The following is a 12,420-nucleotide window of genomic DNA, read 5'->3' as shown; positions in this document are numbered from 1 at the left end:
ACCCGGAGGAAACCCACACAGACACAGAGAGAACACACCACACTCCTCACAGACAGTCACCCGGAGGAAACCCACGCAGACACAGGGAGAACACACCACACTCCTCACAGACAGTCACCCGGAGCGGGAATCGAACTCACAACCACAAGCTCCCCTGGAGCTGTGTGTTTGCGACACTAACCTGCTGCGCCACTGTGTGGATCAGTAAATTAGGCCATAAATCAAGAGGCAAAGGTCAAGTTTTAAGGGCGTGGACGGGAATATCATAGTAAAGTTCACAAGAGTAAATTCAGGTCATGAGGACGTTCTCTGTAAAGTTTAAAATGAAAAAAAAAAAAAAAACGGGCTGTCTATTCGTTCACTCATTGATTTGAAGGTCCATACTTTGTTTCCTGGTGCTGCCACAGACATCTAAACACAGAAGTCATACAGAATATAATAGTACTCTCTCTGTCTGGGTGGGCCGGTTATCCCTCCCTATCCCTGTCCTGTCATTCAGCACAAAGTTAAACAGCAAGGATATCTTTTATGTAGCACAACAGAATCAAGAAGTTAGGGTTCTCCTCCAAGCACGTTAACTCCAATATCATTAGGGTAAATGCACGTATTCAAGTAGCCAAGCCAAGTAGGAAGTGTGTGCAATTGGGTGAGAACTAATGTAGTTGGTAACACAAATTGGTTTAAAAACACCTTTTAGCTCCCCAATTTTATTGTTAATTCAAGTTTATTAAATGGCCCTCACACTTTTTGTGCACTTGTGCAACTGAAATAAAGGTCCTTTCTCATAAAAAATTTATAGACTGTACACAGCAGTTAATCAGGTCACCGTGGGCCACAATTTAATGATCAACTGACACCTGCAGATTAAATAATACATTATATGTGATTCAAAGAGCTGTTAACTGTGTTTTATATGGGAATGGAAAAACGATAGTTATCATAGAATCAGCCCTGAACTGGATTAAGTGAAAGAGGATGGTGATGATGATGATTCATTAAAGTATTAAAGTATTGCTGATACAAAATACGCATTACACCACTGATTAGAAATGACGTAAATAAAAATTTAAATGTGTGAGCTTGGGTAAAGACTAAATCCATTACACATTAATAATAAAAGGTGACCCTTTAACCCTGATTAAGTCAGCGCTCTGTGATTCAGGAAGTGGGTCTCTTTCGCCTCCTAGTGGATCATTGTTATAAAATCAGAGGACGTGCAAGACTAACAGCGCCATCTAGGGGTTGACTGTAGTATACAGGCCATTAAAAGAGTAACAAGCTTATTTTGATAGTTTTATATTTATAAGGGACATTTACTTCACCAAGTTAACCACACTTATAGATCACTGGTAGGTTCAGATAAGGCTTTTAAGATAATAAATAAATGTGAAATTCAAGCCCCAATGAATATATGATTGTAAATACAGATAAATAAATCTGTATAAAATAAAGAAAAAATAAATAACTGAAGTATATCCACATCTGTTTGAGTCCCTACATCCACTATGAGAGGACAGCCTAATTATATGGAGTCTAAAATAATATATATATATATATATATATATGGCTCTATCTAGAAACCCCTAGAAAATCTAGAATAAAAGTCGCAGTGTCATTGAGCGTGTTTCAATTTCTCTGAATGCATTATGGTCAATATTAATGTAATGACTTTGTAGAAATAATAAAAAATATATATAGTTTAAGTAAATAAGTGCACCATGGATTATTGTGCAAAAGAAATTAAAATTTTAAAATATTTTTAGACGTTTTTATTTTTATTTAAATACATTTTCTACGTTTAAGTTTCTATGTGTCACACACACACACACACACACACACAAACGAGTATTTTAAGCCTTAGGAAGTGTACTGAAATTCACAGTAGAGAGTTATGATCTCTTATTCTCCACTATAATGTGTGAGCTCACAGTTTTTACTAGGGAGAGAGGAATGTGGAGAGTGTGGGTTGTTTGGTTGGTGTTGAGCTACAGTTTTCAGTCTTATGTTCTGGGCTGATAGTCTCTCATTTCCTCATGGTTCCACCCTTCGGTGTTTTCCTCCTTGTGAGCAGCACGATCACCTGCACTTTACAGGTAACACAGGTGCTGCCTAGCTTCCCTGTATCTCTCTCTCTCTCCCACTCAATAAACAGAAACTTCCTGGAGACACAATGACCCCTCACTCAGTACGACAATGAAAATAAAGCCATTTGAGGATCTTTCGGAAGATATCTCTCTCTTCACAGTGGATTAAACCGGATCTAAAGGTGAGTTAAACCCCTTACTCTGTTATGGCTGATCTAACTCCATTTTGTGTGGCGAACTAAACGTCATTTCTAAACGTCAACACACGTTTGTGTGTTTTAGCGGATCTTTTGTGGTCTGTTTTTATATTTGTGAGCTATTAAAGTCATTTTTGGACTGAAATTTTGGTTTCTTTTGTGGCAAAACAACAAAACGAAACTTTGTGAGTGAATTAGCTGAAGTGAATAATGGCACTGTGTGCGAAAGACGAGTGGAAAAGAAGTGGGTTGACATTCTCCTCATTTTTTCTGACTCTTTCTACGTTACAGCCACAACAGAAATGCGTCTTCTTCTACTAGCACTGCTTAATCTCACTTTTTGTGGATACCCTGTGAGTGAAAGTATCATACTCAGCCACCAGGAGGAAGACAGAAATGAAGGTGATTTACATTCCACCTTTAAACACTATTCAACACAGTGGCGGTTGATCCAAACGGTCTAAATGGCAGCCAGCAGAACTGACCATTTTACCTCAAAAACTAGCCAAAGTTATTTATGAATGTGAACATATTAAACATATTTTACATGTGTCGAGGAGTCTGTTTGCTTTGTAGTCCCTGAATGAACTAATTTATGCTTCAATGACTGACGTAGGGTGGTCATATTTTTAAGGTTTTAGTACAAAACCTCAGATTAACCCAATTACTGTCTGTCAACACTAGGGTGACCAGACGTCCTCTTTTACTCGGACATGTCCTCTTTTTTAGGCTTAAAAAAATGTCCGGGCGGAATTTCACAAACGTTCGGGATTTTGTTTTTCTAGAGCTTACATAGAATTTCGAGAAGTTTCGTTCACAAACTAGTCCCGCCCTCCCCCACTCCGATTGGTTCGCTTGAGTGAGAAGGGGGCGTGGTGAAGTAGCCTAAAATCTTCTGATTGGACGGACTGACTGTAGAGCTACCGTTATTGGTCGATAACATTCTCTGTAAACATTTAATTGGTCAGTCTGCACGTCAGTAGTCGTAAAGTAGTCGTCGTAATTTCATGGTTGCACTTCTCCATTATATATAAACCAAACCAGGGGTATATGGGTGTAGTTGGTCGTACTTACAGCTTGTATCTCCACATGAGTATGTATGTTATCTAAATTAACTTGACCATTTACTGTTGCCTGAGAGCCAAGTTTTGCTTCTCAGCCAGATTCCAGTATAAATTATCCATAAAACTCTCAAATAATGTAAATGCAAAGCTAAGTTCTTATGTTAAATATATTAATGAATAAACATGAGTCATTCATTTCTAATCTTGAGGAGTAAATCAGTAGAACAATGCATGGAAATCTTAATAAATATATTCGTATTATAAATTTTTTTTTAGTATTCCATGTGTCCACCATTTGCCTTGATTAGAGCTTCCATTCTTTATAGGACACTTGCTATCAGTTTTTCCAAACAAAGTGCCAGGAATCATTTTCCATGACTCCAAAGTTCAGTCTTAGAAGCTGGTTGTCTATAAAACCTTGGTCACCATCTTAAATGTGAATTTTCTGTGATTTTCCTTTGTGAATTTTTCTTGTCCACACAAAGTGCTTCTTGACAGCTCCAATCTTTTGAAACTCCTTTTTTTTGCCCTTTATGTCCCTTTGACATTCCCATTCCATTTGCACTTAGACCTATTGCTTGTTTAATTTTTACAATAATATCAATAATATACCTTTAATGCAGATGAAAAAGAAATGTGCTTTGCAGCTGAGCAGTGTTTGTATTGAGTGAATGATAGTGTCTTTGAGAGGCTCCATTGGTCTTTATTGGAGTGCCCATCGTTAGCTCACGTGGGTTAGCAAGGCATGGATGAATGAAAGCATTAAATTGGCAGTAAAGTCGACAAATTAAATACTGATACATATATAATGAACACACACAAAGGCATTGATATATACATACATATTGTTGTGTGATGTTCTGTTTAATAATTTAATATACATTTTCTATTGATTTTGTGTGATACTTAGAAATGTAGAATATACTAAATGCCTATTTTGACTGAAAGTTGAATACATGAAAGAATGGCCTCTAACTTTTTTTTTTCTCGTTATTATTTTTATGCCAATATGTTTCTTCTGGTCAGTGTTTGTGGAAGAAGGGGAGGCGAGTAAGTTTTTAGGCCGCCGCCTGATGTTGAACCATTTCGACTTTGAAATGTTCACTCCTGGGAATCTGGAGAGGGAGTGTTTGGAAGAACTGTGTAACTATGAAGAAGCCCGGGAAGTCTTTGAGAATATTCCAGATACAGTTGAGTAATTCCATATTTTATGCTATGCTAATGTGAATAACTGCTGTTAATTAACCTCATCACAATAGTCTTGGCTCAGTACAGTGTTAACCACTGTTTGTTTTAGCCTATTAGTGTTTTGTGTCAGACTTGCATCAACGTCATGAAGACATACACTATTTTGCCAAACGTATTCACTCACCCATCCAAACCATTGAATTCAGGTGTTCCAATCACTTCCATGGCCAAAGGTGTATAAAGCCAAGCACCTAGGCATGCAGACTGCTTCTTCAAGCATTTGTGAAAAGTGGGTTGCTCTCAGGAGCTCAGTCCAGAGTGGTACCGTGATAGGATGACACCTGTGCAACAAGTCCAGTCGTGAAATTTCCTCACTACTAAATATTCCTCAGTCAACTATCAGTGGTATTATAACAAAGTGTGAGCGATTTGGAACAACAGCAACTCAGCCAAGTTGAAGTGAAGAAATTCTAAGTTGAAGTGGCAGACCACGCAGTACGACAGAGTCAGTGGATGCTGAGGTGCATAACGCACAGAGGTCACCAACTTTCAGCAGAGTCAATCACTACAGGCCTCCAAACTTAATGTGGCCTTCAGATTAGCGCATAGAGAGCTTCATGGAATGGGCTTCCATGGCAGAGCAGCTACATCCAAGCTTTATATCACCAAGCACAATGCAAAGTGTCGGATGCAGTGGTGTAAAGCACGCCAGCACTGAGACGTGTACTCTGGAGTGATCTGACAAGTGTGGGTTTGGCAGGAGAATGGTACATGTCTGACTGCACTGTACTAAATGTAAAGTTTGGTGAAGGGGGATTATGATGTGGGGTTGTTTTTCAGCAATTGGCCTGAGTCCCTTAGTTTCAGTGAAATGAACTGTTAGTGCTTCAGCATATCCAAGAGATTTTGTGGGAACAGTTTAGGGATGGCCCCTACTTGTTCCAACATGGCTGTGCACCAGTGCACAAAGCAAGGTCCCTATAGACATGGATGAGTGAGTTTGGTGTGTAAGAACGTGACTGGCCTGCACAGAGTCCTGACCTCAGCCCAGTAGAACACTTTTGGGATGGATCAGAGCGGAGACTGAGAGCCAGGCCCCGTCCAACATCAGTGTCTGACCTCACAAATGTGTGTTCTGGAAGAATGGTCAAACATTTTCCTAAACACATTCCTAAACCTGTTATGGCAGCAAAGGGTGGACCAATATCATATTAAACCCTCCAGATTCACAATGGAATGTCACTCAACTTCATGTGAAGGCAGACTAGCAAATAGTCTACCTGTTATAATCTAGTGAGTGTGAGATGGCTATAGATTTCAGACCCAGTTGCTGCAGTGGCTCTCCACAGCCGGCATGAGCTGAGAGGTGGCGTGTTTAAGACGGAGCGTAATCTTCATGGGCTAGAAACGCCACTGACACCTTTTGACATTTCTTTTAATTCCAAAATGTAAATGCAGCAAGATCTGCCTTAGCTCATGTGGGTTGTAGGGCGTATTTTTTCTAAACTCCCCCCACCCACTGCAACTGGCTGCTCTCACTGACCACCAAGGCGCGGCATGGGTCATCTCAAACAAGCCTGTAGTCCTGTATAATGTAATTCATTTATATGTTTAACGACATGCTGTTTAGGTAGTTGGGAAATGTCAAATTCATGTCCACAGGGATTCCCACCAGAATGTTGCCCAGAACATCACACCCCCTCCACCAGTTTCTCTTCGTCTAGCAACACATCCTGGTCACATCTACATGTAGGTTACTGGTAGAATGAATTACACATTTAAATCCCAGGACTGACTGGACATACCTAGTTGTGTCCTAGGGCAACAGACGTAACTGGCCTGTGACTTTGTCTCCCTCATACATCGATGAGCCTCGGGCCCACACAATCCCGCTCTCTGTATGATGTCATATCCATGATATACCAAAACGGATAGTTCTTATGTTCGTTAATATATCCCAGAAACTACTTCGCTGTTATGACGTAAGTGTTATACTTTTTCTCTCTCGTAGGGGTCTTCATGTTTTTGTTCATCTCTGGATATGTTTTAATGACTAATAAATAATCAGTATGATGGATTTCAAAATTCGGGTTTATCTGCTTTAGATTAAATACATGTTTTTCTTGTTTTCTACAGGATGCATTCTGGAAAAAGTATACAGAGAGTAAGTCAGCATGATTATCAGTTGTAATGGTTTTATCATGCATTTATTTGCTTTTGTTTACTTTACTTGTATCTAAAAAAAATTCTGTAGTTCAATTTGTCAATCCAGTTTCTTATTACAATTGTGTAACAAAACGGTACATGGACTACCATGTTGTCACGTGTGTGTGTGTTAAAGAGACACTGACTCATTGTTTATCTGTTATCAGAAACCTGCTTTTCTGCTTTTTAAGAGTAAACATGACAGCAGTTGCTATGGCCGTAAGCGTCACTTCTGAGCTGCTTTGCTGAAATCTGTGGTTTACATAAAGTGTCTCTACCAATGTTTAACACTGGTTGTACAGTCTTAATGTGTATTGGTCATGTACTAAATCACCTTACATTGTTTACATACACACAACGTTTAAACATTTTTGGAGCGTTTTTACTAGTCCTTACAACATGAGAATTTTACACAGTTTAATCTGTGACTGCTCGGTTTTACTACATTGTGTCAAAATTGAAAATCAGGAAACTAAACAAAAATTTAGATGCTTCAGTTATTTCTGGGAGTGACAGTTCACCTAATACATTAATAGTAAAAGAAAGAAAACCTGAAATGCCTGTTCATTGGCTTCTGTAAAAGAAAGTCTACAGACTCCATGCACTTTTTCTAACAATTAAGACTCAATTTTAACTCTATTTTTAGCTAATATTGTTGTTCAGAACACACATTCGAATGCTTAATTGGAATTTTTTGTGTCCATCAGTGTCTTCAGTTGAATGGGGCTAGCTGGATTTATTTAAATTGCCAAAAACTAGGAATTACACATAAATTTAAGTGGAAACTTTAATTATAGATAGTAGCATCGATGAAAGAGGGTTTAGTTCTTTTAAAAACACAAACAAAACAAAGCAGTATCTTTTTGGTTTTTCTACAACAAACAGCACAATCGATCCTGATTGTCCATGAACGTTCTTGTTACAAGATCATGTCTTCCTCGTTCTGTTAGTGGACTGTATGCTACTAATGTTTGTAATGACTTTTTAAAAAGCCAACAGGACTGGGTGGGTTTGCTTTTTTTGGGTTAGTTTTTCTTCCCAACATGTGTTGAGTCTAGTGTTGTTTATGTTTAGATGAGTTTCTCAAAATGTACATTAATGAAATTCACTATTGGCTATAGTAACAGTTATATTGGGACTACATAAATCATTCTAAAAAGTGGCTGAACACATATTTAATAGATTTATTTAATGATCATCTGAACAGTAGTTTTTATGAGTATTGTAATGTGTTTAAAGTTTGTTTTTGAGAAGTTCTCTGGACTCTTTGGACAGAGCATATTTATTATTCGTTGGTTAAAACAAGTTATTTGCATTAGAAATACATTTTGTATTTGAATTTGACACTTTTTGGAAAGGTCATTACATTAATAATTGAAGTCATAGTTACACTTGTAAGCCTCCTGTCTGTTTGGAAGTCAACGGACTTTTCTAAATGCACTGAATTTATCCTGACCTCATTTGTTTGAATGTAATTTGCATTCACACATGATACATTAGATAAAAGTAACAAGTTAGCACATAAACTATGATGTAGACAGGTATTTTCTGCTTCAAAGTCAACTTTATTTCTTAACACAGATCTACTGTGTGAGAATGAAAATATAGTTTCTCCATGTCACTGTGTTACATTTTCACACAGAGGAATAGCAGACAGCAAAGGAAGCAGATGAACTTCAGTCTTCAGGAGATCAGTCTTCAGAGCAATGCGTTTAGTGTGTGTTACTTAACTGTTACTTTTTAAGTTGCCTATACTTAAACATTCAGCATCTTATAAAAGTTTACACAATCATTTCAGGGTATTTGAATTTCAGATCTATTTACATGTAGCTAATGTGATATTCTGTTTTTTGTGGCGTATTCTTTCAGGTCATAGTCAGGGGTCCTCAAGAATGGATGTGACTGCTCTTTTGGTGGGTCTCATTGGGGGAGGAGTAGCTATTATCTTTTTGGGCATCCTTGTCTGGTATTTATGCCAGAGAAAATGTGGAAAAAGTGAACAGTTTGCAGGGTAAGGCCTTAACCAGTTTGTTCTTAATTTCAGTAATTTAAGGATATTTATTGGTCACGATAAACACCAAAACCTGAATGTGGGTGCATCAGATACCATTGGAACATGCATACACAATAGATGTCTATATATGACCTTGTGAAAATCATCAAATATATCAGATTTCAAAATAATTCAAAGTGATTGTGTTGGTGTGTTCCTGATTTACTTTAAATGTTCTCTCAATACACACAATTTACAGAGTAGTGAAATACAGAATATAATAAACATATTGGGGTGGTTTCCCAAACAGGGATTAAGTTCTGGAATACACAATGTTCTGAATTGTGATTTTCCACTCAAAGGCATACGTGGGCCGGGACTAGGTCCAGGACTAGTCTGGGAAAGCACTCCAAAGGGTTTTACATTTTGAAAATAGACTAAGAAGCAGAGATGGACGTAAGCCACATGCACAAGTCACAAAAACATCTCAAGCAATGCTTGAAAAGGCGTGTTGTGGCTTTGTAGAGACTTTATGGTTGCTTTTTTTTACCCCAAAATCAACAATACATGTAATTAGGCCAGTAGTGCCCACACTTTTGTCAACAGCTTTATTGATGCATGTAGTAAATACTTATCATTTCTGAGCAGTAGAGTTTTACTTATTGTTTAGAAAAGTCTGAGACTGTAATGTGTTTGGTTTGTGTGTAAATTCAGGCCCATCAGGACGAGGTCTCGACGCAGTAATGCCTCAGTGATCATCCGGAGACTGGAGGAGGTTTCGCTGCAGCCTCTTCCAGCTGCTCATTCCCCAGATGGATTAGATGAACATGGCCTTCCCTCTTACGAACAGGCCATTGCTAGAACTGGACCACACGATGCTCCACCACCTCCATATCCTGGGTATACCCAATCTCCCTGTCTCTCTCTCTCTCTCTCTCTCTCAAACACACACACACACTCTCTCTCGGTCTCTCTCTCTCTCTCTCTCTCTCTCTCTCAAACACACACACACACTCTCTCTCTCTCTGTCTCTCTCTCTCTCAAACACACACACTCTCTCTCTCTCTCTTTCTCTCTCTCTCTCTCTCTCAAACACACACACACTCTTTCTCTCTCTCTCTCAAACACACTCTCTCTCTCTCTCTATTCTTTCTTTCTCTCTCTCTCTCTCTCTCTCTCTCTCTCTTTTTCTCTCTCTCTCTCTATCTCTTTCTCTCTCTCTGGGTCTAAACGGTACCTTCTTTGTTTCAAAGAATATCTCAGAAACCTGATATACCTTGTTTTATTTATTTATTTATTTTTACCGTTTGCTTTTTTTCTCTTTAAAATACAACAAAGTAAATCTTTTATAGCATTGCAAAATTTTAACCACGCAAAAACTACATTTCCAGGAAGAAGTCTAACTAGTTATTTACCATGTTTTAAAGAGATTTTAAGCATTTATTTATATATACACCCCATACCAAATTTAAACAGTTCACAAAATGTTGATGCCTTATTTTGCCATGTTTTTTCAAGCTCCTATAATAATTCCTCCTGTTTTCCACAGATCCAGACCCGGCACCATTCAACGATAACATCAACATTAACTGGACATAACTGGATTGAGTCCTTTTTTTTAACGCATAAACTGTAGTGTACTGTTTAATTTTAAACAATGGCCTTTTTGGTTCATTTCAGATTGATTTCAGCAGCCATTGTGATTGGTGTTTGTACAGCAATTAAACTTATGCAAGTTGCCAATATTTTAATATTTGAGGGACAAACTTGGAGTAAACTGTGTCTAAAGTTTATGGACCCCCTGCTCATTCAATGTCTTTTTCCCTTTTTCTCAAAGATATTAGGAAGTTTGGCTTTTTTTTTTTAAAGTCTTTACATCAGATGTTGATACATTGCTGTGGGCATTTGATTGGTGAGGTCAGGTTCTGATGTTGGATGTTTTAATGATTGCTCAAAAGCACTACTACAGTTTAAATACAGAGAGCACTGTTCCATTTATACATCTCTAGACGACATTTGGTGTCTGGTCCAGGGCGTCCCATTCTGTTTATCAGTGCTTTTCTATGAAAATTATACAAACTGTGTTTGTACAGTGGAACACCTGTGACAGCAATGGCACTTTAAAAATAGATGAAATCCCTTATTAGAAGTGTCTGTAAACTTTGGGACATATTTATTAGGCAGCATTTTCCTTTTTCGCTAGACACTGTAGTCATTTAAGAGTCACAATAACATTTTCATAATGAGAATCTGAAAACATTTAAGTATTTTGATGAAGGAAATGGATTAATGAAGGCTAGTCACAAGCAATTTATAATTAGAACTTGTGGACCTCCTGCTTATTCTGACCTACTGAACAAAAACAGATTTACCTCCTTTAACCTCGGACTACGAAAGCAAGGTCTGGTCCATTAGTTCATTAGCTGCTAGGCTACAGTTTGTCTGGTGCATGTATAATTTATTAAATTTAAATTCAGTTTTAGTTCTTTCTGTAAATGGTGATTTCAGAAAATCAGACCTGTTTCTATTATAACTCTGTACTGACTCCAGCTGTAGGTCATATAAGTGCAATGTTTTGGTTTTATATGACTTCTTTTTGGAACATTTCTGTGCTTCAGTGTTGTTAAATTTTATGTGATCACTCCCTAACTGTGGCAAAGACTTTGTTTTCTAATTTAATAAGAAATAAACAACAAAATATACATTTATTTGTCTAGTTGTATTAATATTACAAACAATTAGACTGTTTTGAAAATATTTTCTTGGGTCCAGAATGTGATGGAACTGTTCACACTTGAAGAAATAACATTTCTTTCTGGTTTTACTTTGTCTGACTTCGTGATTATATTAGAAGCTTTACATGCGATATAAACTCGGATGTTTTAAAATGGACCAAATATGTGAGTAGTTTATTTATTGTAAGTTAAATCATTAAGAAATAAATTAACTTATAACATTTGTTTGTTTTGTATCATGTATTATGTTCTATCACAACACTTTTTCACACTTGTTGGAATACGCAGGCAAAAGTAGCTTAGCCCGTCTATGCAGGCAGAAGGTATAAGGTGTGTTTCAGACTGCTTTTTGAATAAGGCCAAGCTACAGACGTGTTTTAAAGGCACAATAACAAAAATTTAACAGATAAAAAGAAGGGTAAAAAAGTCATGCAAAAATATATCATCACTTGTTTAAGTAAATAAATCTACTCACATTTAATAAATAATGATAACAGAAAAAAATATAATAGACCTTCTACTTCTCCTGATTTTTCCCACAATTGTAAAAAACTAATTCATTAATTGGGTGAATGTGTGATGTCCTGCTATGAGACTGGCACCCTGTCCATGGTGTGTTGCACCTTGCACCTAATGATGCCAGGTAGGACCCACCCCTGCCCAGATCATGTAGTGCTTGCTGAACATGAATGTGTCTGATAATGTAAACTATAATTTGATCAATAATAGTTTGCATACTTCTATATATATTTTTTTACAGTTAAACATATGTAAGAATGTTTTGCAACAATCAAATCCATTCATTTTTTCCGTAAGCACTTCATCGTGGGCAGGGTCACAGTGGGTGCAGGACCTTGGAGCTGTGTGACAGCGACACTACCTTCAGCGCCGTTGTATTGTCCTTTAGATTAGGGTTAGGAGATTAACAGAAATGAGAATTTGAATTGACCAGCT

At 37.5% G+C, this 12,420-nt stretch overlaps 1 protein-coding gene across 1 annotated transcript; it reads left to right on the top strand.

Moving 5' to 3' along the window:
• The first annotated feature begins 1,934 nt into the window (after positions 1-1,934).
• prrg4 (proline rich Gla (G-carboxyglutamic acid) 4 (transmembrane)) lies at positions 1,935-11,619 on the top strand. Its single transcript, XM_066684265.1, has 7 exons — positions 1,935-2,266; positions 2,573-2,683; positions 4,372-4,535; positions 6,670-6,697; positions 8,608-8,749; positions 9,446-9,631; positions 10,281-11,619. The coding sequence occupies exons 2-7, from the start codon at positions 2,584-2,586 to the stop codon at positions 10,306-10,308; spliced, it is 648 nt and encodes a 215-aa protein (XP_066540362.1). The 5' UTR covers positions 1,935-2,266; positions 2,573-2,583; the 3' UTR covers positions 10,309-11,619.
• Positions 11,620-12,420: the final 801 nt, after the last annotated feature.

The sequence above is a fragment of the Hoplias malabaricus genome, chromosome 11 (assembly GCF_029633855.1).
Source record: "Hoplias malabaricus isolate fHopMal1 chromosome 11, fHopMal1.hap1, whole genome shotgun sequence".
In the NCBI taxonomy this organism is placed as follows: Eukaryota; Metazoa; Chordata; class Actinopteri; order Characiformes; family Erythrinidae; genus Hoplias; species Hoplias malabaricus.
This window is presented reverse-complemented; position numbering and strand designations above follow the sequence as displayed.